Here is a 23548-nt window from a genome sequence, read left to right on the forward strand (position 1 = left end):
TCCTTTCCAGCCTCGGATTATTTTTTATCATCAAATTACCGCGGCGATAAGATGGAGTAGATGTGATAGCGAGCAGAGCTCCCGACCCCCCCTCTCCCCCCAGGCCCTCCACGCCTCCCCCCGGCCCTCCCCAGCCTCCTGGCTCCGCACAGGCAGGGGGTTATTCAAATGTCAGGGGGCTCGGAGACCCCCGGTGGGCGGATTTGTTGGCTGAGACCAAACCGCAGCCGACAGCGAGCGCCTGGGTGCGCGCCGGCTCCGCCGGGAAGCTTGCAGGGTGCCTGGCTGCTGTGCCACCGCAGACCCGCACCCGGTGCCCCAGCCCAGGTGACACCGGCGAGGTGGCGGGGGACACGAGGACACGGGCAGGGGGCCCTGGCACAGAGGCGGCCGGGAAGAGCGTGGCTGTGCTGCTAGAGCCCGAGCAGCGCCCCGAGGCCCTGCCGAGCCGGCGTGATGAATCCTCCCCTGCTCCTTGTTTACTCCAGTCCTCAACAAATGAGTCCCTTCCCGGCCGGGGATAGCTCATCCGGAGGAATGCTCTTTCAGGCCTCTCCCTCTAATCCCTATTAATTTAAATAATGCTCGGCCACTCTTCTCAAACTATTTATTATTTATCAGGTTTGTTTATTTGTAGCTAACAGGTAGCGCTCAGCATGCGTCCCCGGCGCAGGGACAGGGGCCGTTCATCACGCCGGCTCCCCCGCCATCCACCATCCGTCAATTACTCCTGCTTCCTTTAATTAGTAATGAGGACTAATATCTCTGCCTGGGATGGTGGCTGGAGCGGAACTTCCCTCCGGTGGCATCGGAGCAGCACAGGGGAGGGAATGAAAAATAAATACCTGAGCCAGCGCTGCCGCTGCAAGAGGAGGGGGTGCCCAGCACGCAGGGGGGAGAGTCCTGAATCCCCCTGGGGGGCTCAGTCCCTGGTAGCTCTGCGTGATTCCCTGCACAGCAGAGGATTTGGAGTGGACACGAAGGTCCCTACCCACGGGTTCCCCTTCCTGCACGGCACGGCCAGCCCGAATCACGGCCGATCCCTGGTCTCGGCGCGGGGAAGCCTGAGTTAAATGCCCATTAGAGGCTCCAGCCTCGCCTCGCGGACCTGGGGAGCTCTGTATCAGAGCGTGCCATCCAGGGCCGCCTAATAGCGAAGGCAGCGCGTGATATAAATGGAGCCCCTTTGATTTATTGACTGGGAGAAGTTTTTACACGATAGCCCATTAAGACGGACGGCTCTGTTTACAGCCAGGCCATCTAGCTATAGGGACCCTGAACTGGCTGGTGTGTTTTGCTATTGCTCTTCAGGCAGACATCTCATTAAGGGGAACAGCATATGGAGCTCTCTGGATCTATACTTCACGAGTCCTGAGGGAGGCTTTTACCATTTTTAATAAGCGGGCAAGGTTAGCAAACCTGCGATGCGGTGACCTCCCCTCCCCGTGCCATGGATCTGGGAGAAACACCGAGAGCTGGACTCACCGCGTGCGCTCGGGACTCCATCAATCACCTCCCCAGTGCCGGCCAGGAAAACCAGGGGGCATTTGGTAACCCAAAATACGATGGCAGAGGTTGCAGAGCCGGGTCTTGTGTGCCGTGCCCCATCCCACCCCGGCTGGATGCGTCCCGGGCAGCGCGTGGGGGGCTTGGCCGGCAAAGGTGCTTTAAGGAGAGAGCTGCAGTGCAGGAAAGAAACCCCCAGCTGGCTGTCGAGGGGGGATTATTCTGTATTCGGTAACACAGCGGTTCGGGAGAAAAGCAATCTCTGGCACAGACCTTCAGTGCTTCTCCGAGCTGATAAAGCCCGTGGGAGAGCCGGCTCTGCGGGGGCTGCCGGGGCTGGGGCCGGGCACGTGGGGCGAGCTGCTGAGGGCAGCGGTGGCCACCGCTGTGGGGGGACATCCAGTGAGCTTTCTGAAGCCCAAAGGCTCGTGCAAGGTTTGGGTGCCCTGCTTGGGGCACCATTTACACACCCAGACACAGCAGCACGGACAGACGGCCTCAAGGCAGCGGTAACGCATCCTCCCGTGCAGAGCTCCCACCATCTCCTCCTAGCCCTGGAAAAACCTGACGTAAATTCAGGAGCCTGAAAATGCGATTGTTTCCTTTAGAAAAATCTGCCTGGGTCTGGGTAGGGAAAAGGAAAGGGAGAGGAGGACAAAGGGGCAGACGCTGGCGTATTTGGGGCTCTTTCCAGCAATTCTCTCACAAACAGTCTGAGCATCTTTGAAATGAAATTTTGTAGGCGATTAGCTCACAATGTGAACCTAATTGCTTTTGGTATTTAAAAAAAACCATTAAATTAAATGGCTGAGATATTGAGGCTTAAGCAATGGCTGCTTCCCATGCACAGTAACTACCAGCCTCATTACTGGGCCGCCAATTCCAGCGGCGCAAGGCGCAGACCCGTGCGACGTGACCGCTGCGGCTCCCCTGCTCCCTCCCAGCTCCCAGCCCTCAGGAGCGGATCCAGCCCTGAGACCCACGGCCTGCCTCTGCCAGAGACCCCAAAAAGTGAGCTGGACGTCGCTAAAAAGGCACCTTGCAGTCGCAACGAACCCCGGGAACAAGATATAAATGGGATGTGATGTGTTCGGCGAGGCTCAGCTTTGGTCATCGCGGGAGGAGGCAGCCCCAGCTCGGAGAGCCACGGGTGCACAGCGCTGAGCATTACGTGACCCAGCACCGGCTCGCTTGGTACCTGGTTTCTGCAGGGACAGCCCCGATCTGTCACCCAGCACCTCCTTCCTGCAGCACTGCGCTCAGGAGCTCCCCTCCACTACAGATCTGGCCGCGGGAGCGCTGCCCCGCTCCGCATGTAGCGCTGTGACACAACGTTGTGGCACACAGCAGTGCCTTCACCTGACTTTACTTGTTTGTTTAAATTATTTACACTCCTCAGATGCAAGATTGCTCTCCAAAAGGAGCATCCTTTTGGCTGCTGCGGCTTTAAAATGACTTGCATCCATCACTCAATCGCTTTCAGGTCAAACACGCGCTCCTGACTTAATGACCACATTTCCGCAGCAACAAATCTGTCACCGCTGTTTGTTTAAGGCCAACAATCTGTGGGAGCACTGTGTGCAAGGATTGAATTAACTCGGCATCTGAACGACTGCGGCGCCGGATCAGTCAAATCGCACCTTTCCTAAGACCTTCCCGCAATGTTAATTAACGTTCCTTGGGCGATGGGCACCCCGCCGCACTGCGGGGGGCTGCCGGGGAGAGCAGGGCTCCCCGCAGGCACATGGGGTGCACGAACTGGGTCCTGGCTGCCCCAGTCCCCCCCAGCACGTGTGTGCGTGGTGGGGAAGTGGGGGGCCGGCTCCCCCCTTGTTCCGACACGACCTGCCCTGGTATTCCCAAAGCTCAGAGATGACCGAGATGTTCCACGTTGGATGCTTGACTCACGGTGATTTTTTTTCCCAGGAAATTCCAGCCCGAACTGTTAACGCATTGCCACGAACCAGAACGAAAAATATGTTGCTATTTCCCTCAAATTCCAGCTACGTGTTGCTTGGAGGTTTTGTTTTGTGTGTGAGTGCCCAGCTGCTTTGGAACAAAGCCTTGAAATTCTGTCGGAAGGGTGATTTTGGGGCTGGAGAGTGTTTGGGATGAATTTCCCACCAGAATCTCGCCAGCTACGGGCAACACAGACCCAGCCCGCAGCCCTGAGTGGCTGCACGTGCACTGACGCCCGGCCCCACGGCCCCAGCAGCTGCAGCCCCGCTGGCACCCGCTCCCGGCACCTGCACGGGGAGCAGGGACCCGGCCCTCGGGGCGCTCGATGACTTCCCCAGGAAGCGCGAGGGAGGAAAGCGCTGCATTGAAATACCGCAGGGCCGAGAGCCGGAGTCGGGAGGCAGGAGAAGCCGGAGGAAACCGTGACGGGGAGTTAGCGGGGCTGCTGCTGGAGCTGAGAAGGTACCAGAGGAATGGGGGAAGGGACCAGGACAAGGAAACGAGGACAAAGAGCTGGGACGCAGCTGGGGAGGGAGGCTGAGCCTGGCAAGGTGTGCAGAGAAGGAAGGAGGGAGCGGGGTTCATCCAACCCCAAAATGCCCAGCTCTGCTGCTGCCACCCGCAGCCTCCAGCCCTTGCCCACGTGGCAGCAAGGTCCTCGGTGTGGTCCCACGTGTCCCTGGGCCAGCCGCAGCAATCACAGCCCCGCAGAGAAGCGGGCTGAGGTGGGGGGGTCCCAACCTGGGGAGCTGCAGCCCTCCCCAGCCTCACCCCAGCGCGCTGCAGTTAACCAGGGCACGGCTCTAATCTCTACCTGCCATTGATTTCAATTCAGCTCCAATTTTCTTCTTTGACCTTCTCTCCTCCAGACCCTGCTCGCAAACAGAGAACAAATCCTCAAACATCCCCTTCATTCTGCCCTGAAAAATTCCAGCATGCCCCTGTCAGAGGCTGGGGATGGTGATGACCAAAGCCTGTTTGAGTACCTGCTCGTGCCCGGGGACGAAGGCACCGCTGCTTGCACAGGCGCCCTCCCCACGTGCACCCACCTTGGCTCTGGCACGGGGAGGGAAGTGGTGATGCTCTGACCTCACGCTCCTCTCCTTTCACATCAACGCGCTGCCACGATGGGCTGGAAACAGGCTGAGATGTTACCAGCTCCTCAGACTGCTTCCTGCCAACCCCGCGGTGACAACGGGGGTGACAGTCTCAGCCCCAAAGGCAAGCCGAGGGAGATGAGCTAGGGGACGATCTCTCCTTCTCTGTGTCCCCGGGGCCACGGATTGGGCACGGACACCGGGAGCACCCAGCCCCCTGGTGCCCCCCTCTGTGCCGTGATCTGGAAGGGGAGCAGCCATTCGGAAGCAGTTAGGATCAGGCTGCGACGTGCTGGCACAAACAAGCTGCAAAAGTGCCTGCGAGATAGCCCCCAGCCAGAGACTGTCGGCACCACGGGCAATGGGGGGAGAGATGCTGGGGGGGCACGGGATGGGCAAGGCACAATCCCTCGATGCTCATCCCTTCCTGGCACCCCAAAAAGGGGGGAGGAATGTCAGCCAAGGCGCTTTTCTCCAGAAAGCCTGGATGGCAGCATTTCAGCCCTCACGGGGCCCTTCTTTTCCTGGCAGCAATTCACTATGTAAAGAGGCTGGATATTTATAATTATGCTCAAAGTGGCCACTTTGAAAATCTATATGTCTCTAGGCTCCCTGTACATCATAATGTCAAGCCTGTGAATGGAGGCATCCATCAGAGGCCTCACATCACAGACCTCGGAGCTGTGATAAACACTCGGGAAATGCTCGCTGCAGCCCGGGTCCCGCTGCTGCCTTCTGGGGAGCGGACGTGAGCTTTGCAGGGTGCCCCCATGGGGACTCCTCCAGGAGGGACAACGCCGGGTGCTCGTGAGACACCGATCAGAAATGGGGATGGGATCCTCCGGCCACAGCCTCCCTTCCCTGCTGACCCTCGCCCGTCCCTGGGAAAGGTTTTCCCTAGGTGGGACCCAGTGGAGCCAGCATCCCATCTCCATGCCGCAGTGCTGGGGAGGGTGTGAGCTACGGGGGCAGGATGCCCCCCTCAACCATCAGATCTTCTCTTGGCCTTCAGATCCTCCCTTGGCCTCTGCAAATCCAGGATCTCTTCAGCTTTACTGAGAAAAACGAGCTCAGCGCTGCAGAAGTGGGGCTGAGGCTGTGAAAAGCAGGGAAACCGAGGCAGGGAGCTGTGGGCTCTTCTCCAGGATGGCAAAGAGCAGAGCCGACCCCAAAGGCGTGATCCAGCCCCTGTCAATGTATTTGGGCTCCCAGGCTGGGGACACAAAGGGCTGTTCGTGTCACCCCCCTGTGATGCCCACAGGAGGACGGGATCGCTGCTCCCTGCCGGCAGCACGGAGCGAAGACGCGCAGGCTTCCCTAACGCTTCACCCGGGCTGTTCTTAAAAATTTATTACTCTGTTGCAACATGAAAAATAAGACAGAGAAGTAATCATTAGTATAACTATAACTCCCCGTGCAATAGTCCCACTTGTAAATTGAGATTTATGATTGCAGCTGCCGATATTTTAGAGGCCGGTGCAGGCGGCGGTGGCAGTAGAGCCCAGCTCCGCGCTGCCCCGCCGCAGTTACAGTTTATCACAATCTGCAGAGATTATTGCAATGAATAATACACAACAGGCTGGCAGTGAAGAACTATTCCCGATCAAACGCTTCTGTAAACAACTGAATAAATAATATTGTTCAGCCCCTCTTTAGAGCCCTCGGAGGCCCAGGGAAATCTCTCATTACTCAGCAGGAGAGGCAGCGGGGGGCTCGGAGGGGCCACAGCAGAGGGACACGGCGACTCTGGGCAGGTGCTGGACATCCCGGGACTGGCACATTCAGCTCAGACACCTCACCGTGACATTTTGCGGCAGGAAGGGAGGCTGAGACACGGGAGACTTGCTCAGGGTCCTGCTGCTGCCTCAGTGTGCAGGGCTGTCACTGCTAGGGACAGTCACCGTGCTCGGACAGACAGCTGCCAGCCCAGGAATTAACAGCCAGGCAGGTATTGCTGTCCTCGCTCTGCTCAGCAAGATGTTTGGTGGCTCCTGATGCAACTGGGAGCCCGCAGGTGAGATAGCAGCAGGTACACAGCAGTTCCCAGCTGGACGCAGGGCATTTGGTGGTGCTGGTGCTGCAATGGGAGCAGGGCCCCGCGCGCTCCCGTAAATGTCAGTAAGTAATGCAACACGATCGGGGGGGTGCCAGCAGCTGCCGAAAGGGCACTTCTTCCACGGCTTGAAAGGATAAAGTTCAGCTCTGCAACCTTGAGTTCCCCCAGCTGTGGAAAGCCCCGACTGTGCCCTGCCGGCACCGCGCGTGGCTGGGGCCCTGCAAGCCGGGCACGCTGCTCCTGGGGTGCTGGGTCTGCAGAGACCCCTGCCTGGAGGATGCGCAGGGGGGCTCAGCCCCTTGCCTGCCAACCATCATGCAGAGATGCTCTCTTTGCTATCCAGAGTCCACGATATTTGTGCTCAACACCCTCAGACCTGCGGAGGGTTGGGCACACCCCATGGCAGGAATGTCCCAGCCTTGGGGACAGCTGATGGGTGCTGCTGGTTCCTGCCCGGTCCCTGCCTGGCTGGGGAAGGACAGGGGAAGCAAAGCGGAGAAGTTTGCCTCGCCGCGCCGACTGCTCTGCCCACGCCTGTGTGCGCGCAGGAATCGGCTCCAATTAATCCCCCCTCAGCTCGGCCCGCCCGCTTCATTACCTCCCCTTGATGAGAACCATCAGTGGGGCCTGTATGATTTTGCTAATTAGCCTCACTTCGTTTATCATTTCCATTTTCTCCCAGAGACGCTCGGCTTGCTGGGCGACAGCTTCATCTCCTGCTGAAACAATGCGGCCCCTTCTGTGCCCGTCTCACTTAGCGCTGTCACCGCAGCCATTATGAAATTGGGGTTTCATTTACACACTAATTAAACATTACAGCTTGTTCACAATTACAACATGGGGATGAGGAGGTAACTAATTACTTAAGAAATGAGCTAACATTTATCTCCGGTTCCTCCCCGCAGCCCGCCACCCTCCTCTCCAATGGAGGTTAGAAATTGTTGTTCGGCGGCTGCCCAGCCTCTGCTCCTGCCGTGTCCCCTTCGGGGCTGTACCCATTACCTGGCCTGGGGACAATCCATCGGCCCCGAAATGGAGCTGGGATGATGGGGCTGGGGCAGTGCGGATCCTACTCTGGGCTGGAGAGGGAAGGAGCTGGGGCTGAGGCTGAAGGCTGGCCCGGCACCGGTGCTGAGGACACCAGCACGCCCTCCACGCTCTCTCCAGTGATGGGCAACTCATCTTGAAAAGACATTTTCTTCAGGGAGGAATTAACATTTAAAAATGAGAGCCATTAGAGTAAATAAAGCGGGCTGTCACTCGGCTCAAGAGGCAACACCGAGCGCGGGCTCGGGACACGTGATCGGGGAGCAGGCAAGGAGAGGAAGGGAGCAGGCACCCCTTCGTTCGCTTCTCGGGGTTGGGTGGCTGGCATAGGCAGCTTGGTCTTGCAAGGCAGCATTTGGCCTTGCAAGGTGTGTGTCCTCGTCTCTCCTGAGCAAGCGACAGCCTCCTGCATGGGGCTGCACCGTGCTGCTGCTGCAGGGGGTGCGGGCAGCCTGCACCCAGGGCCCCCCACGGCTTGGAGGATAGGGGAGAAGAGCAGTGGGGTGGTGACCTGGATGTTCCTGGGGTGGGTGGGAGGCAGCAGCCGGGCTGAATGGCCACCTGCAAGCCAGCAAGCAGGGTAGTGGCAGAAAGAGGCTGGGAGAGAGGCCAGGGACTGGAGGCCAGGGACACCAGAGGCCAGGGACACCACCGGTGCAGTGCCTGGATGCTTCTGCAGGCTCCGGGAAAAAGCTGTGCTGTTGCAGGTCTTTTGAAACACAAGAGACTCCCCCCCATAAACAGCCCTAAGCAGTGGAAGTGCTCTCAGAAAAAAAATACCTCGTTCAGCACCAGGCAATTAAGGTTCTTTTGCAACTCTTAACCCGTGATTTTGAGACAAAGAATTTGGCCTTGGCATAATTTGAACTGCTAATTGCTTTCCTGATCCTCAGTCAGGGAACTGAGCTGAAGTCTGGGCATAAAAAAAAATAAAAAATCACCTTCCCCATGCGGGAGAACATTCAGAGCTGCTCTCCGGGGGGAAGGGGATGCTCTCTTCTTCCCTTGAAGCAGCTTAAAAAATAATGATCAGGAAACAGTTAAGCAAAAGGGGGGTGAGCTGGTAGTTTAAAAAAAAATAATTCACACCACTTTATAATAATAGTAACAACTCATTCCCATAGTTTTTATCCTTCCTGTCTTTAGCCCACAAAAAAAAAAAAAAAAAAAAAGAAACCCTAAGCTAAACTACTGACACTGGCTGGGAGCTTAGAACTGCCGCATCAAACAGAGCCCTTGAATCTCCTGAACATAATTGTGCTGCCCTCTAACCTCAACCTTCAATCAGTGCAGTTTAACTATCTCATTTTAGCCTACAGGACACACCCCTCTGCTAACTAGCAGCCATATTCTTCTCATTAGGAGACTGCTCTGTACAGGAGCATAGAGGCAAATCCGTTGTCTCTCTTTTTCTCTCCCTCTCTGCCTCTTTCGGTTGTTATACGTGTGCTTCTGGAGGGGAAGAACAGGAGCACAGGGCTTTGCGGGTGCCAGCGATGGCCCAGCTGCCAAACTCCCGAGTCCCCTGGCTGTGAAAATAAAGCCAAATCTCTTGTCCTTGGCTGGAAATGCACAGTGGATGAGAGAATGGCCCCAGTGACCCTCTGGGCCAGGTGCTGGTGGCTCTTGGAGAGGGGAGTCCTCGGGTCCTGGTCCTGCTGGGGACAGCCTGAGAGGTGGTGGCAGATGGGGACACGTGTGGTGCCAGCACCGTTCCTGGGCAGGCATGGAGCAAGGGACAATGCAGAGCCGGACGGGGTTTGGGTGCTGCAGGAGAACTGTTCCTATACACCAGGAAAGCTTACCAAGGGCTGCCACGTGCTCTCCATCAGTGGGGAGTTCTGCATCCAGTCACTGGTTACGGTTTCCTCCAGGCTTGAAGGCCAGCTTGAAGCCACGAGGGAATGCCATGGGACAGTCCGGCCACTGCCAGAGCCAGCAGCTGACCCGGCTGCATCCCTGGGCCTCCTCCTGGCCAAAAACTGACAGGAGCTCTCAGTGTGCTCGCCTCAGCGAGGCTGTGGGCCTGCGGGGCCACACATGCCCCGCCACCTGTCAGGACGGGGCATGGGATGCAGTAGGTTTGGACCGAAGCGCCCACCCGCAAACCCCCAGAGGACTGAGTCCTGCCGGAGCCCTTTGCTGTGTGGTTTTGGTGTGTTAGCAGCCTGAAAGCAGGGCGTTATGGTGGTTTGTGTGCCGACACGGAGGGATAAAACACAGCCCCGGATGGATCTGTGATGGCTCGGTGCCCATCTTCCCCACACAGCGGCAGCCTCCCCATCCGGACCCTGTCCCTAGGTCCTCTGCTGAGGTACGCTGGCTATTAACATGCTCCAAGTTCGTTATCTTCAACAGGCCGCTCAGGACGCGGGGCAGCGATCCTTAAACCAATTAACGCCATCCTTTGATTTCAGGGCAGAAGGAAGGAGCCGCCGGGCTGCCGCAGAGAGGGGACTGTCAGCGCCGCAGCGAGGAACGAGTCACGGGTCAGAGCGCGGCAGCACGGAGGTGCCCGTTAGCTCTTAACGAGACACGGGGGCAGCTGCCAGAGCCGGCTTCTTGTCAGAGCCCTCCTCTGTATCCTCCCCCGGCCCTGGGCAGGGGGAGAGGAGAGGCAAGGAGCACCATGCGGGGCCGAGCACGAGCACGGCCTGCGGGGAGGTCGGCGGTGCCCCGGGCCCAGGCTCCAGGGCCCGTCCTGCCTGTGGTACATCTCCCGCCCTCACGCCAAGCCAAGGGAGAGCACAAAGCCGAGTGCGAGGCCTAAATGAGAGCCAGAGAGCGTGGTGCTAACAGCCCCAAACCCCGCAGGAGCTGAGCCCCAAACCCCTTGTGCCAGCTCCCCCTTCCTGGGCAGCGCCGGGGTCAGAACCGTTGTGCGGGATGCGGTGGTACACCCCAAAAGTCCTGGATTTACCCCCCCACATGGCAGACCGAGGTTTCACAGCGAGGACAGAGCTTCCTCCTGGCCGCCACGGCCCAGGACAGCCCCGGTGCCCAGCCTGAGACCCCCGGGACCCCCCAGGCACCATCACCCCGCTGCACCCACTGAAGGCACCAAACTTTCCTCTCTTTCTTTCTTTGCTCCCTCATTTTTTTTCGAGCAGAAGTTCTCTCTGAGCGAAGTCTTTCAGGGGAGGTGGAATGAGAGTAGGAAGCCAAAGAGAATCATCTTGCTAGTCAAAGCCTTTAACAACTATTTTTAATATCAGGCAGAGGAACAGGATTTTGAAATGAAACAGCCGGTGCCTCTTTGATGGGCGAGCTACAGATCTTGAAACAAGGTCCATTCCCTCCTCCTTCACTAACTAACAGCCATATTTCTCTCATTAAAGACAATCTGGCCGTATTTTCAAACTTCTTAACAAGGCGATCACCGTAATTTGAGATTTCTATTATCCATGCTCCTATTACAGCAGTCTTTTAAGCAGCTGGCTTTTTTTTTTTTGCTTTCTTTCCCCGACTTTGTCTCTCCCCTCAAACTGCCATCAGTGGTAATGACGTGCAGGAAACAAGAGCACCAAGAACCAGCTTTTTTTTTTTTTCCCTTTTTTTTTCTTTTCGGTACTAGCTTGTGCAGGGGTAGCGAGAAGGAATAAAATCAAAAGCCAAATGAAGTTTGGTTATCTCTTATCGGGAGTTTGGGTTTTAATCCGCCCAGGAGCACAAATGAAGCCCCGGCGCCGCCGTATCTCCCCCGTTCATCGCAGAGCCCCCTCCCCAAAGACCCCCAGCTCTGTCCCCTTCGCGGCCGCAGCCCCCTCCCTGCCCCATTAGTCCTTGGCCGGGCACTGCCAGATGGATGCAATTTGCATAATATCACCGGCAGAGGCTGGCGGATCAGCCAGGGTCAGGCTCTGACATCTCCAGCACAGTCTATCTCCAAGTGCTAATTTGGACTGCATTGATCTCTCTTTCTGATTTCTTTGTCATTTACGTCTGCGACGGTTTGACAGGAGATACAGAGACAGACAAGCGGGGAAAAGGAGGGGGGGGGGAGAAGGGGAGAGAAACAAAGATTGTAGTTACAGATGTCTTTAAGGGAAAAAACAGATTAATCCAAGGACTCCTCTGAGGGTCGCAGCTTTGAAACATCCTAATTATCCTATTCTTATGAATTCCTGTACAGACTTGGAGGGGGGTCTTGTCAGGGAACTCGGGGGAATGGAAACTTGTTAAATTGCGGCGGAGTCTCTCCGGCTGGCTGCTGCCCCTTCCCCTCCCGCACCTCGCAATCGCTTCTCATTAGGAGAAGTGGGGTGGCTGTGCACCCCGTGTCCCTCCCGACACGGCCTCCCCTCCGCACCTCCGAAACGGCTCTCGTTAGAGGCACATCTTCTGGACAGCTCGGGCAGGAGCCCAGCCTGGGGTAAGGTATTTGCAGACAGGAGGAGCCGGGGCACAAACCTGCTGGAGCCTCCCAACGCAGCCTCCAGCACTCTGGCAGACCACGGCCGCCAGCTCCACATCACCCAGAAGGGTCAGGGAGGCTGGAGAAGGGCTGAGAAGGACAACGGAGACCTGGAGACCAGGGCTTGATGAGAAGGAGCCACCATGGAAGGGCACAAGCTGCTGGCCTGTCCCCCAGCGTGCAGGTGCACAAGGGCAGGCTAGGGACACCCTCCAAAGACCTCTTCCACGGTAGCACAGAAAGGGACAGGCAATGCATGCTCTTAATTGAGGCGTTTATGTTCGTTAGGAGGAAACTCTCCCCTCTCACAGGTAGGAGAAGACGAGCCACCGTTTAGCTTCGTCTGGGACGCATCACTGAGAGACACCACGGCACCAAAAGGATCCACGGGGAAATCAAAATGTCACTCGGTGTTTTACGTCGCTACTTTCCATTGAAAAAGCTCTCTGGGAAGTTAATGATCTTCCCAGGCCTCTTACCTATCACGTATATCTCTGCCTGAGGCCGCACCGTGGTGCATGGCAATGCTGCTTGTTCCAGGAGAACAAGTGCCAGCAAGCACGTTTCACCCATCCAGCACACCAAGGGACAGGGCTGGACCTGAGCAAAGGCTGTTCCTGCTGCCCACCGGGCTCACGCCGTGCAGGGAGGGATATTTTGCAACAGGACCAGCCAAAAAGCCAACGGTGGGACGGGCCCGAGGCAGCGCACGGGGTTCTCTGTGGTGTAGGTCAGTTCGGGTCTGCAAGCTCCTGGGTTTGGGACTGGCTGATTCGTAACACAGAGCAGCCATAAACACACCCTCCAGCAATGCCTTGCTCCCCGTACACCAACAAGGGTTTGGGGTGATACGGAAAATGTATCTGAGAGGTTTTCCGTCTGCCACTGGGGAGAGGAGCTGGGTCAGAGGCCGTGCTGCAGGGAGGGACAGCAGACCTGCTCACCTCCCCAGGGGGGACAGTCCCCACCGCTGGTCGGATGTGTCTGGGGACAGCCAGAAGTGAGAGGGGACAGGAGCTGGGGGACAGCAGCAGCCGTGCCAGCCCAGACATACCAGACATCCCTCTTCAGCCTGACACCGGTGCTGCACACACCTGATTCCAACCTGAAGCTGGGGGCTTGCGCCTGCCTCTCGCAAAGCCTGTGCGAGCAGCAACCTCAGCTACCTGTCCCTTGGTTGGGAGGAGCGCATGGCACCGCCTGGCATCGCGTGGCATCTCATGGCGTCACATCTCATGGCATCACGCTGTATTGCATGGCATCTCATGGCATCGCGTCACGGCATCACATCGCATGGCATCACATCGCCGTGCCACACCAGGGCTTGTCCCAGGCAGCAGAAGCCCCGCAGCCTGTCTCACCTCCCCCAGCACACCGGGGCGATGTGGGCCGGCTCCAGCAACCACCCCTGGCTCAGTGGGGCCAGGCGAGCGCACCGTGCCCCCGCGAGCGGGAGCGCGATCAACTTTCGGCTGGGTAGGACGGAGGGGTGAGTGCAGTCAACACAAACACTCAATCATCCTTCCTTTCTTTCTTCTGTGCCTCCTTTGTTAACTGCAGGAAACAGCTGAAAGACCTTGAGTTTCCCATTGTAGCGTGTATGGGAACAGAGCTGCAGTGATCAGAACATACCCCCCGCTGCTCCCAGGGAAAAAGGGAGAGCTGAATCTTTTCTAAAAAGGGTTTACGATTAGAAGAGTGTTCTGTCACTCCGGCGCGCAGTAATCCACTGCGCCACCAAGTCCCTTCAGAGAGATGTCGAAAACTTAAATGACTGAAAGCAAAAGAGCCCTGGCTCAGGTTCCCAGGCAGCCAGACATCCTAATTATCTTTAGATCCACTCCCACATGGAGGGGAGAGAGCACACAAGAGTAAAAAAAAAAAAAAAAAAAGGAAAAAAAAAAAAGAAATAGAAAGAAAAAGAAAAGGAAAAAAAAAAAGACTGTCACATTGCTTTTTTCTTTTTTTAAAAGCTTGTCTCTGCTCACTGCTTTTCCAGCTGTGACACCTCTCACGGCAGTTAATTAGAATCATGTCACCGCGTTAATGTGCTCTGACTGGACTCTGACAGACGCGCGTCCTCCAACCGGCCGCCCCAGCTTCACCGCTCCTCCTGCAGGATGTAGGGCCCGGCACTCGCAGCGGGACCCTGCCACCCGTGTGCCACCCCATTCCCGGTCCCGTGGTCCCACGGTGCATCCGGCCGGGTCCTTTCATCAGGCTCCATCCTGCCGGGATGCTGAGCCTCGCCGCGGCACCCGCGCGCGTCCGCTCCACCTGCTCGGGATCCGCCTGACCTTTACCAGCGCTAATTCGGAGTGACACTGCTCATTTGGTGACATTTCTGTTGCTTTTTACTTAAGTCTCTTTTAATTATTTAACTCGGGGTCTTTCCCCTTTTGTCTCAGGCTGCTTGGGAGAGGAAGACCCGGGGTGTCCGGGGCAGTGGCCCCGAGGCAGCTCCTTGGTCCCGAGCAAGCCCCGTGTCCTCTGGCTCTTGCCACCCCAGCAAAAGGACGGTGCTGAGCACGTGGCACTGCTCCCGGTAAGAGCATCACCTCCTCTGAGAGCCGAAGAGCAGGCTCTGCATGCTCCATCCCCAGTACCAGCGAGGGCTGAGATGGGAAGCGACCAAAAAGACAGAGGGGAGAGTCACAAAATGCTGTGCCCGTCCCCTAGGTCCACCTGGCGCAGAGGGTGGGTGGGCACGGGGGGCTCGCAGTGCCCTGGGGGTTGCCCGCGGCTCGGGGCTCGCAGCATCCCTGCGCCAGGAGAGCCAGGAAGAGGGGGAAGAAAAGCAGGCCGACGAGAGGAGGCTGAAAGAAAGCCGGCGAGCTCTGAGGACGTCGCGGGGCGAGGAGAAGTCTCGTGGGCCACCCTCCCGAGCCGGAGCTGAGAGCCAAAGGCCCCCATTAGGGGTGCCCGCCACCGCACTTAGCGCGCGCAGCCCCCGCGGGGGCAGGGCAGGGCAGCAGCACCCCGCAGGCGCCCGCCCGGCTCCCCGCGGCGCTGGCAGCCCGCGGCAGTTAATTAGAATCGTGTCACTAAGTAAATGCGCTCTGACTGGACTCTGACAGCCGCTCACCTATGACACCGGGGGCCAGGAGACAATCCACATCAAACTAGCGCAGTGTGACCCTTTTAACACAAAGAGTAAACTCACTGCGCATCGAGTTGAAGCTCATTAAAACTGTCTACTCTGCGAGCATCCCATTAACCTCGCTGTTAAAAACACGCAATTCCTCTTCTTCTTTCCGAGGCCTAATTAATGCTCTGGATCAGGAACAATATCACACCCTAACCTTCCGAGATTTCCAATCAGGAAACGAAAAGAGAGAGACGGGGCCGGGAAGGCGCCGGGTGCTTGCTGGGTCGCTCACCGCAGGGGCCGCTGACCTGCCCAGGCAGGGGGCTTCTCCCTTCTCTCTCGGCCCCATGGCACAGGGAAGTGGTGAAGCCCCGTGCCGAGGCTGTGAGCAGGACCGAGCTGGCACCATCCCGAGCCCGTGGGCTCCTCCTGGCCAGGACCCTCCTGCTGTGCCCGGCAGCACCGAGCCCCCTGGCCTGGGGCTAAGCCTTGGATGCACGCTCCTGGTCCGTCAGCAAGAGGCACAGCGGCCTGGGTGACCTCGTCCCTGAAGAAGTAAAAAGAAAAAAACCCATACCTGACATTTAGAGCTAAATGGGAAATCCTAATAATCTGCGCGCCGAAGTCTAAACTTTCAAGGATCGGTTAAATTCCATTCGATTCAAAAGAGACCAACAGCAAGGGCTAACACTGGGCTTTAGACGCTGCTCCAACCCACTGCAGGTGGAACCGGAGAGGAGAAATGGGAAACAAACTTTCCCAGCAGTGGCTTCTTCTGCAGATTTGGGAACTTCTCCCCTGTCTCGGTGTGTTTTCCCTACAATAACTGGCTCGTTCGGAGCCAAGAAACAACAAAGGCCCGAACACAACGAAGGTGTGCCTTTTATCTCTTCCATAATCAGAAAAACAAGCAAACGTAGGCGAGGAGGAGACTAACTCTAAGACCTTGAAGGGGTGGTTTCCAGAAACACTTGTTCAACTCACAGCCACTGTTCTTACTTTTGTTTCATGCATCTGGTATCGTTAACAAAAAATATGAAATGCACTTTTCCTTCTACGCCAGGCATATGCAAGGGAAGCAGTATTTCACTAATAAACATCATTTAAACGACCTCACGGGTACTTGAGATACTTGGCATTCCAATTTTCATTCAAAAGCACAACAAATCACATCATGAATAATAATTTAATCCCCACCTCTTGAATAACAAACAGTAACTCACCATTTTTCTAATGCGACAATGATCTAAAAACCCAGACTAAAGGCACATTATGTAACGTTATTGATCAAAATAAATGCAAATACGGTATTTGATGTGTAAAAGGACAACGAGACTTAACATCTGGGCAACGGTAGGGAGAGCTGAACGCGGTTTGATAGGTGCTGGTCAGTAAAAGTTGACCTTTCTTCAGGGAAACGGATGAAAAAAAAAGTGCAAAACCAGAAGAAAATCAATTACCGAAAGCAGGTGCCCTGCTGGCTGATTTAAATCACAATTAAAAGCTGCGATTTCAATCATTCTGATTTGTATCAGTCTCTGCAAGTCCACAGAGAGGCCCCGATGTGAGAATACTGCCGTGCTGGTGTCACCGCACGGACCCTGCGCCCTAACCCTCCCCTGCGCCTTGTCCTTCCCGAAACCTCCTATCGGGCACCCCCGAGATCCTCCAGCCCACGCTGGGGCTGCCATGCATTTAATCTGTGTTCGAGGAGAGATGGGAGCTGCAGAAAGTCCTCTCTGGGGAATTCGTATAGCTGAAACACCAACCTGGGACTGCAGGTGGAAGAACAGGCTTCACTCCCCTTTCGCTCCTTTCCCATCTCCCACGGATTTCCTGCACCCTCACCTTCTGGAGCAGGATACTCCCACCCCCTTACTCTGCCTGGAATTGCTCACCAAACCGAAATATTGATGCATCCCCTCTTCTTCCCTCCCACAACACACCCACACCGGACCCCTGCATGCCCAGCCACAAGGCAGCTGCTTTGCACAGCCTGCCACAGAGGTGACACTTTGGTGGCACCAACCCTTCCCTGTCCCTCGGCAGGATCTGCGGCTCGTTTGCTCGCGAGCAGAAACCGGCTGGAAGCTGGAAACGAGCCCTGCTCAGCAGCTTGCTGTCGCATACTCGCAGCCGTATTTCCCAAGGGATGTGGCCCCGGATTTCAGCAGGGTCCACCACAAGCCCCCTGCCTGCACATGGCAGCTGTGCAAGGTGAGGTTCCCCTCCGGGATCTGGCAGGGCATCGAGTGCCCCGTGCCTGCCAGGACTTCACACGAGGTGAAGCAGAGGAGAGGAAAGGAAGCACAGAGTGAGGACCGGTCCCAGAGGCTGCAAAGAGCCCAGGTTTGGAGCAGGTATCTGCTGAGCCAGTGAATCAGGGAGTGATGTGAAAATAAAGCAATGCACAACCCATCAGGCGAGACCACAAATCTGCAATCTGTTTACAAAAAGAAGTGGCTGTCCACTGCGATTTTTCTACCAGATTTGTAAGGGAAAGCCCACGTTGCACATCCCTGCATCCCTGAGCTGGGAAGTGACGTGGCCAGGAGACTGGTGTCCCTGTAAAACGCCAGGTAAGGCGGGTCTCCAGCCACCAGCATCACCCCGAGCCTTGTCCCAGGAGGGATGCTGAGCTCAGCCTCCGCTAAAGCCACCAGGCACGGGAGGCCAGCGGCTGCTGCCCCCGCCATAGGCAGAAGATTGCAGGAGTCTGGGGCAGAGCTGCAGACCCATGGCTCACCCCATAGCAGCCAGGAGTGCTCCCCCAGGGAGGGGGCTTGGCAGAAACGAAGCAGCAAAACCTTCCTAAAGGGCTGGAGCGGGGAGGGACACGAGCAGCATCTTTCTCAGCTCCATCAGGCAGAGACACCCGAGCAAGACAACAGCGCTGAGATAAACGCGGGCAAAACCCAACGGCAGACGGATGATACTCCGGAGCTGGGGACAGTTCGTCAGAGTAGGAGATGACAGCAACAGAGCGCTCTTGCCATAAATAAAACAAGGGAAGATGGGACGCAAAACAACCCTGCATCCCCCAGAGGGACCCTAGGCAAGGTCCAAGCCCCAAAGCAGGACGGCACACCCAGCTCCTGCAGGCCCGGCTCCCTCTCCGTCATCCCCCGCAACGTGGCACACAAGCAAGGCAAATCTGCTCCCAGGCAAGGAAGCAAATTTTAATGCTACCTCCGTCAATAATGCAACCAGATCCATAGTTCAAAAGGAGCTTGCTAATTAAAAGCTGGTGAGCTTTAAATAATTCATCTCCGTAACTCGGATTGATTGGAGAGTTTAATGGTTAGAGTCTTGAAACAATATTAAACAGCCTCCTCGAGGCCCAGGTAGCAGGTGACTTTTCCAAGTAAATCTTACCTCCTTGCAAACTTGAATGCTCTCAAGTCAGAGCGGATGAAGGGCCGGGAGGCAGAGGGAACGGAGACACAAGACGGGCGAGAGCGATGCAGCTCTCTGCGGTGCAGCCCAGCGGACGCGGGCTAGCTCCTCGTGACCCGCGCATTGAGCTCCTGCTGGTCCCGCAGCCCGCTGCCTGCCCCAGCCTCTGCTCCGAGGATGGCCACAGCACCCAGAGGAGCTGGAGCACCATCCCACTGCGGACAGCCCCCCGCCCAGCCCGCACCTCTTGCAGTTCCAGCACCCCCAGAGGGACCGAGAGCTGTGATGTGTTCCCCATCCATCCCCTTCTGGCTGGGGTGTGGGTATAGCAGGGACACCGCGGGCACGCGCACGTGAGTGTTCTCCCTGGCGCATCTTCTTCCCTTCCGCCAGCTGAGACCCCGCAGCCCTTTGGCTGGCTCTCACCACCCAGCCTGGAGCAGCTCTGGGAGCTGAGGCGCCCCCTGAGCCGCAGCCGCAGGGACGGGAAGGGCGCAGGGCCCGGTCACTCACCTATCCCGCTGTGAGGCCTCCCTATGTGCTGTAGGTTCAGTCCTTTGTTCATGTCTAAGAGCCCGTTCTTCGGCCAGCTCCCCATGGCAAAGCTGTACGCCTGCAAGAGAGAAGCAGAGGGTCAGACGGCGGCGCAGAGAGCACGCAGGCACGTTTTGGGGAGCACCCCGCTGCTGGCAGCCACCCGTGCTCGGCAGTTCCTGGGGCATGAGCAGGTCTGTGTCCCCGATACTCAACACAGACCCATGCGTCACCCCTACGAAAACTTTCCGGGAGGTGCTGCAGGCCTGGCGCTGCTGATGTTGCTCAGAGGTGTCCAGGGCCTGTCCCTGAGCCTCGTACAGGAGCGTCACCACTGGGAGGGACCCAGGTATCAGTCCCCAGCTCCGTGCCCGGGCGCTGTGCTGGATCAACATCACCCACGGCCACCTCCGTCACGCTGGGGGCTTGTCCTGCCTGTCCCTGGGCTGCTCCAGCATCATTCCTCCCTGCTGCACCATGCATGGGCCGCCCAGGGGCTGGAAAGGGGTGGCCGAGCCCAGGCTGACCCGAGCTGCAGCCCCTTACCCTCCGGCAGCCACAACCCTCCCAGCCTCCCCTCTCCTTTCCATCCATCCTCGGGACCCCCACACTGGGAAACCGCCCCCCCCCCCCGGGCCCCAGCGCTGCTCGCCCCAAGGCACAGAGACACAGCCTGGCCGGAGGGAGGGAGCCGGGAGCCTGAGCAGCACAACCCCAGCGGACAATGCAAACGGGGACGCAGCCAGGCCCCCGCGCCGCCCCCGCGCCTGTAATTAGGGGCTGCCAGCCCCCTATCTTCTTCATCTTGAGGAATTAAGCTCATGGCCGCATTGTGAGCCTTAAGAACGGCACGCGGGCTTAGCGGCACTCGCGCCGGCGCTATCTGTGCCGCCGTGAGGGCCATTGTCCCCAGACGGGATCAGGGCAATCCCGCGGCGCCTATCTGCCTCCCGCAGCGGGGATCAGCGCCGGCCGACCGCGGCCACCGCACGGCGCGGCAGTGCCACCGCCTCTGCGGGCTGAGCGTGCCTGGGGAGATGTTCAGCAGCAGGAACGGGGCCAAGCGGCGTGAGCGGGATCCCAGTTTGGGGGGCTCAGCCGGAGAGGAGCTGCGTGGGACCCCCCTGCGCGCCCCCAGGGACCCCCGCCCGCAGTGGCGATGGGGGGCAAAGGGGACGGGGGGCTGCCACCAGGGGCTGTGCCCCGCTACCTGCTGCCGTCCCCAGCGTGGGCACGGCCGCCCCGCAGCCCCCGCCGCCCGCCCTCCCCCGGGAGCCACGGCTCAGGGGTGGCGGGTTTGTCGCCGGCCTCCGTAACCGCTTGTGCCGCCGCGTTCCTCGCGCCTTAGCAAAACAGAGGGCTCCACGGGTAATTAATAGACAGCATCGCTAATCCTGTTGGGAGATGATTAGCAATTAAAACTCCTAATTAAGTCTGTGCATAATTCACTGAAATTACACTTTGTGTACACAATGGGGAGGGTTCCCTCGCCTTCACCAAACAGGCTCTGATATCTTCATCGCTGACATTTCCTGCGGCCGGGATGCCGGGCGGCCGTGCGGGGCGGTGGGGTGCCGGGGTGCCAGGGGGCTCCCACTTGCCGGGGGCTGGTGGCCTGGGTGCTAGCTGCGACGGCTCTGCCTGTGGCTCCCTCTCCTGGGCTGCGGCAGGCGGATGCAGAGCAGCAGGCTCCCGGCTTGGAGAGCTCCTACCCCAACCAGGAGCGAGCGACGGAGCACAGAGGGAGGGTGGCGGCGTCCCAGCAGAGCGACAGCCGGCTGGGTGCTAGGGGCAAGCCCTGCCTGCTGCCCCCAGCAGGGCCAGCATGGGGCAAGGCGGCTCTAACACCCATCAGCTGAGCACCTTGGGACATTTTCACCCTCTCCCCATGCCCCTGCCCAGCTTGGGCACGGGGAGAGGGTGAGAAGCAGCCCCCGTGCTGCTTAAAATCCGGGTTCATGGCTGTGACCGGGGCTCCTGACCCAAAGCCCTGCACCGGGGGGCAGCAGCAGCAGGGAGCCCGTGCCGCAGCCCCCCTGGCTGAGCACCAGCCCCTCTTTTGCATCGCGTTTCGCTTGGCTAACCAAGGTCACTGGGTACAGCCGCCGTACCTGAGCAAACTAGCTAAGCAGCCGGGCTGGAAGTTGGCCTGACCACTGAAGGTCAAGTGTGCACTTATGCATATTCAAAGCTGCCTGCAGGATCGATTGGCTTTTAATTGTTTTTTCCCGGGCTTTGGGAAGGAAGTGCCAGGGGCATTGATCAGCCCCGGCCGAGGCCGCTCGCGCAGCCCCGTGTCCCTTCGGCACGGGCAGGCGGCGACGCGGGCACGGAGGGGCTGGAAGGGAGCCGGGCCGCGGGAGATGACGGGCAGCCCGGCCGGGGAGGAGGCCGCCGAGCTCTGCCAGCGGTGGATTGTATTCGAAAATAAAGTTTTTTAATTAAAATTGGCAATTCTGAGCCGCCTGCCGGCAGCAGCCACGCAATCAACAGCGAGGAGCTTTGCTGTTTAATATTTAAAGACAACGTTTAATCTTTAAACAGGAAAGTTCTGCTGCTGACTGTTAAAGCGAGGCACGGCGCTCCCGACGCGGGGTCCCCAGCCCAACGCCGGCACCGCCACAGCCCTGAAACCGAGCCCCTAAACTTGCTCGCAAGTCTTTACAAAATGCCAGGAACCCCTTTTGGCGGGGAAACCACCCTAATTTATCCCTCCCTCTGGCTGGAGCCCAGCGCTGCAGGGACCGGCTTGCCCCCTTTGAGGTCAGACACCAAAGTGACAGCAAGACCCCACGGCATTTTGTTTTCACCTACGTTTTAATTGATAAAAAATACAGGCATCTTTTAAAAAAGCCACTGGAAAATATTTTGGGTCAGAATTCTCATTCAAAACCAAACTTAGCCCACATGGTGTTTGCAGACTAATTTTCGAGCAGCTCGAACACAATTATTTCCATTCGCACCAGCTCTTCGAAAGGTCTCCCTTTCTTCCTGATTTTGTTTGTAATTCCGTGAAGGCTACATTTACCTCCCTGCCAACGCTCCTCCGAAGCCGGATGATTATTAATTATATTTATTTACTTATACGATCCCCTAGGCATACGCAGCAGCTCGCAGACAAATACCGCCCTGGGTCCCCGATGCCGGGACCTCGAACCCAAGGTAAGCAGATACCCCTGTGACAAATGCGAGCTCGCAGCAGCGGGAGATTAGGAGCAGGCTGTATCTCCCCGCGTGTAACCAGCACGGCAGATAATCCACACCCCGTTACAAGGAGCGGTATGGGGAGGTAAGTCCTCAGGTAACCTGTACCTCGCGTCACCTGCGGGAAACCCAAGACGGGGGAACCGAAGCGGGGAGCTGCTGGGGGATCTGATTTGGGGTACAGCGCCCCGGGGCATGGAGATGCTGCGGGTCAGCGTGTAACCCACGGGGCGGCGGCAGAAGGACTGCCGTGGGATGAGGCACAAACGGTCTGAGGGCACGCTGCTGGTGCGCTGGGTCACCAAACCTCCCCGTGGCCACCATGCGCCTGCCTCGGTTTACAAAGATCCCAAAACAAGAGCGCTGTGGCTCGTCTCGGGGGTCAAAGCCGGTCCTCTGAGCTGGGAGAGGTGCACACGAGTGGGGCTGGGCAGCACGACGGCACTGACCGCAGGGGGAAGACCACGGGCAGGATTTGCCTAGTTCTCATAAAAACGCTGCCCAAGTTGGCACCGCGTTCACCTGCTGGCCCTTGCTAAAAGCTGAAGGCAAACCGCCCCTGTCCCCAGCACAGCCGGGCTCCTTCAGGCTCTGTGCCGCAGCCTGCGAGCAGCGCAGCCTCGGAGAAGATGTTCCAGGGGGGTGAGAAAATTCCCAGAACTGGAGCTTGTCAGGCTGATGTATTGATCTAAGTGGACTGAATAATGCTCCATCATTTATTTATGGGGAAGTGCCCGGCGCGCTTCACAAAAACCGGCGTTCGGCGGTCACATTAAGGCAAGATTTAACACCGGGAGAACGGGGCACCCGGGCGGAGGTCAGGATGCTCAGGGAGCCTCGCAAACCCTTCCTGCGCTCACGGAGCTGCCGGTGCTCTGCTGGTGCACCCCGAGGCTGCCGGCGCAGCTTCCCCGGCCCCTCTGCAGACCCAGCGGGTGTTGCACACGCTAATTGTAATTTTAATATTAATACGCACACTTTCGGGCAGGGAGAAAGCGTTTCCTTTCGGGAAAATCCTCCCAGGAGCAAAGGTGCTCAGCGGTTTGAGAGCGCTGAAGGATGGGGACGAAGGAATAGAAGACAGTGATGGTGCTTTTTGGCTGAAAGTTTCTGCCAAAGAAAGTGATGCCCGTGCAAAACACGGGCTTGAAGAGAAAGCAGGCAGCAGTGAGATGTCCCCGGCTGCTCTTCCCCAGCCCGTTTCTCGCCGGCATGGGGCAGCGGGGGGGCAGGGGGTGCTCCCCGAG

At 57.8% G+C, this 23548-nt stretch overlaps 1 protein-coding gene across 3 annotated transcripts in view; it reads right to left on the reverse strand.

Moving 5' to 3' along the window:
- The window catches only part of ERI3 (ERI1 exoribonuclease family member 3), a 118444-nt gene that overhangs the window by 13506 nt on the left and 81390 nt on the right, over positions 1–23548 (reverse strand). For all 3 annotated transcript variants that reach the window (XM_040566408.1, XM_040566404.1, XM_040566405.1), the window contains exon 7: positions 19077–19176. In XM_040566408.1, the coding sequence (XP_040422342.1) occupies positions 19077–19176 (100 nt within the window). The remainder of the gene's footprint in view (positions 1–19076; positions 19177–23548) is intronic.

The sequence above is a fragment of the Cygnus olor genome, chromosome 8 (assembly GCF_009769625.2).
Source record: "Cygnus olor isolate bCygOlo1 chromosome 8, bCygOlo1.pri.v2, whole genome shotgun sequence".
Classification (NCBI taxonomy): Eukaryota; Metazoa; Chordata; class Aves; order Anseriformes; family Anatidae; genus Cygnus; species Cygnus olor.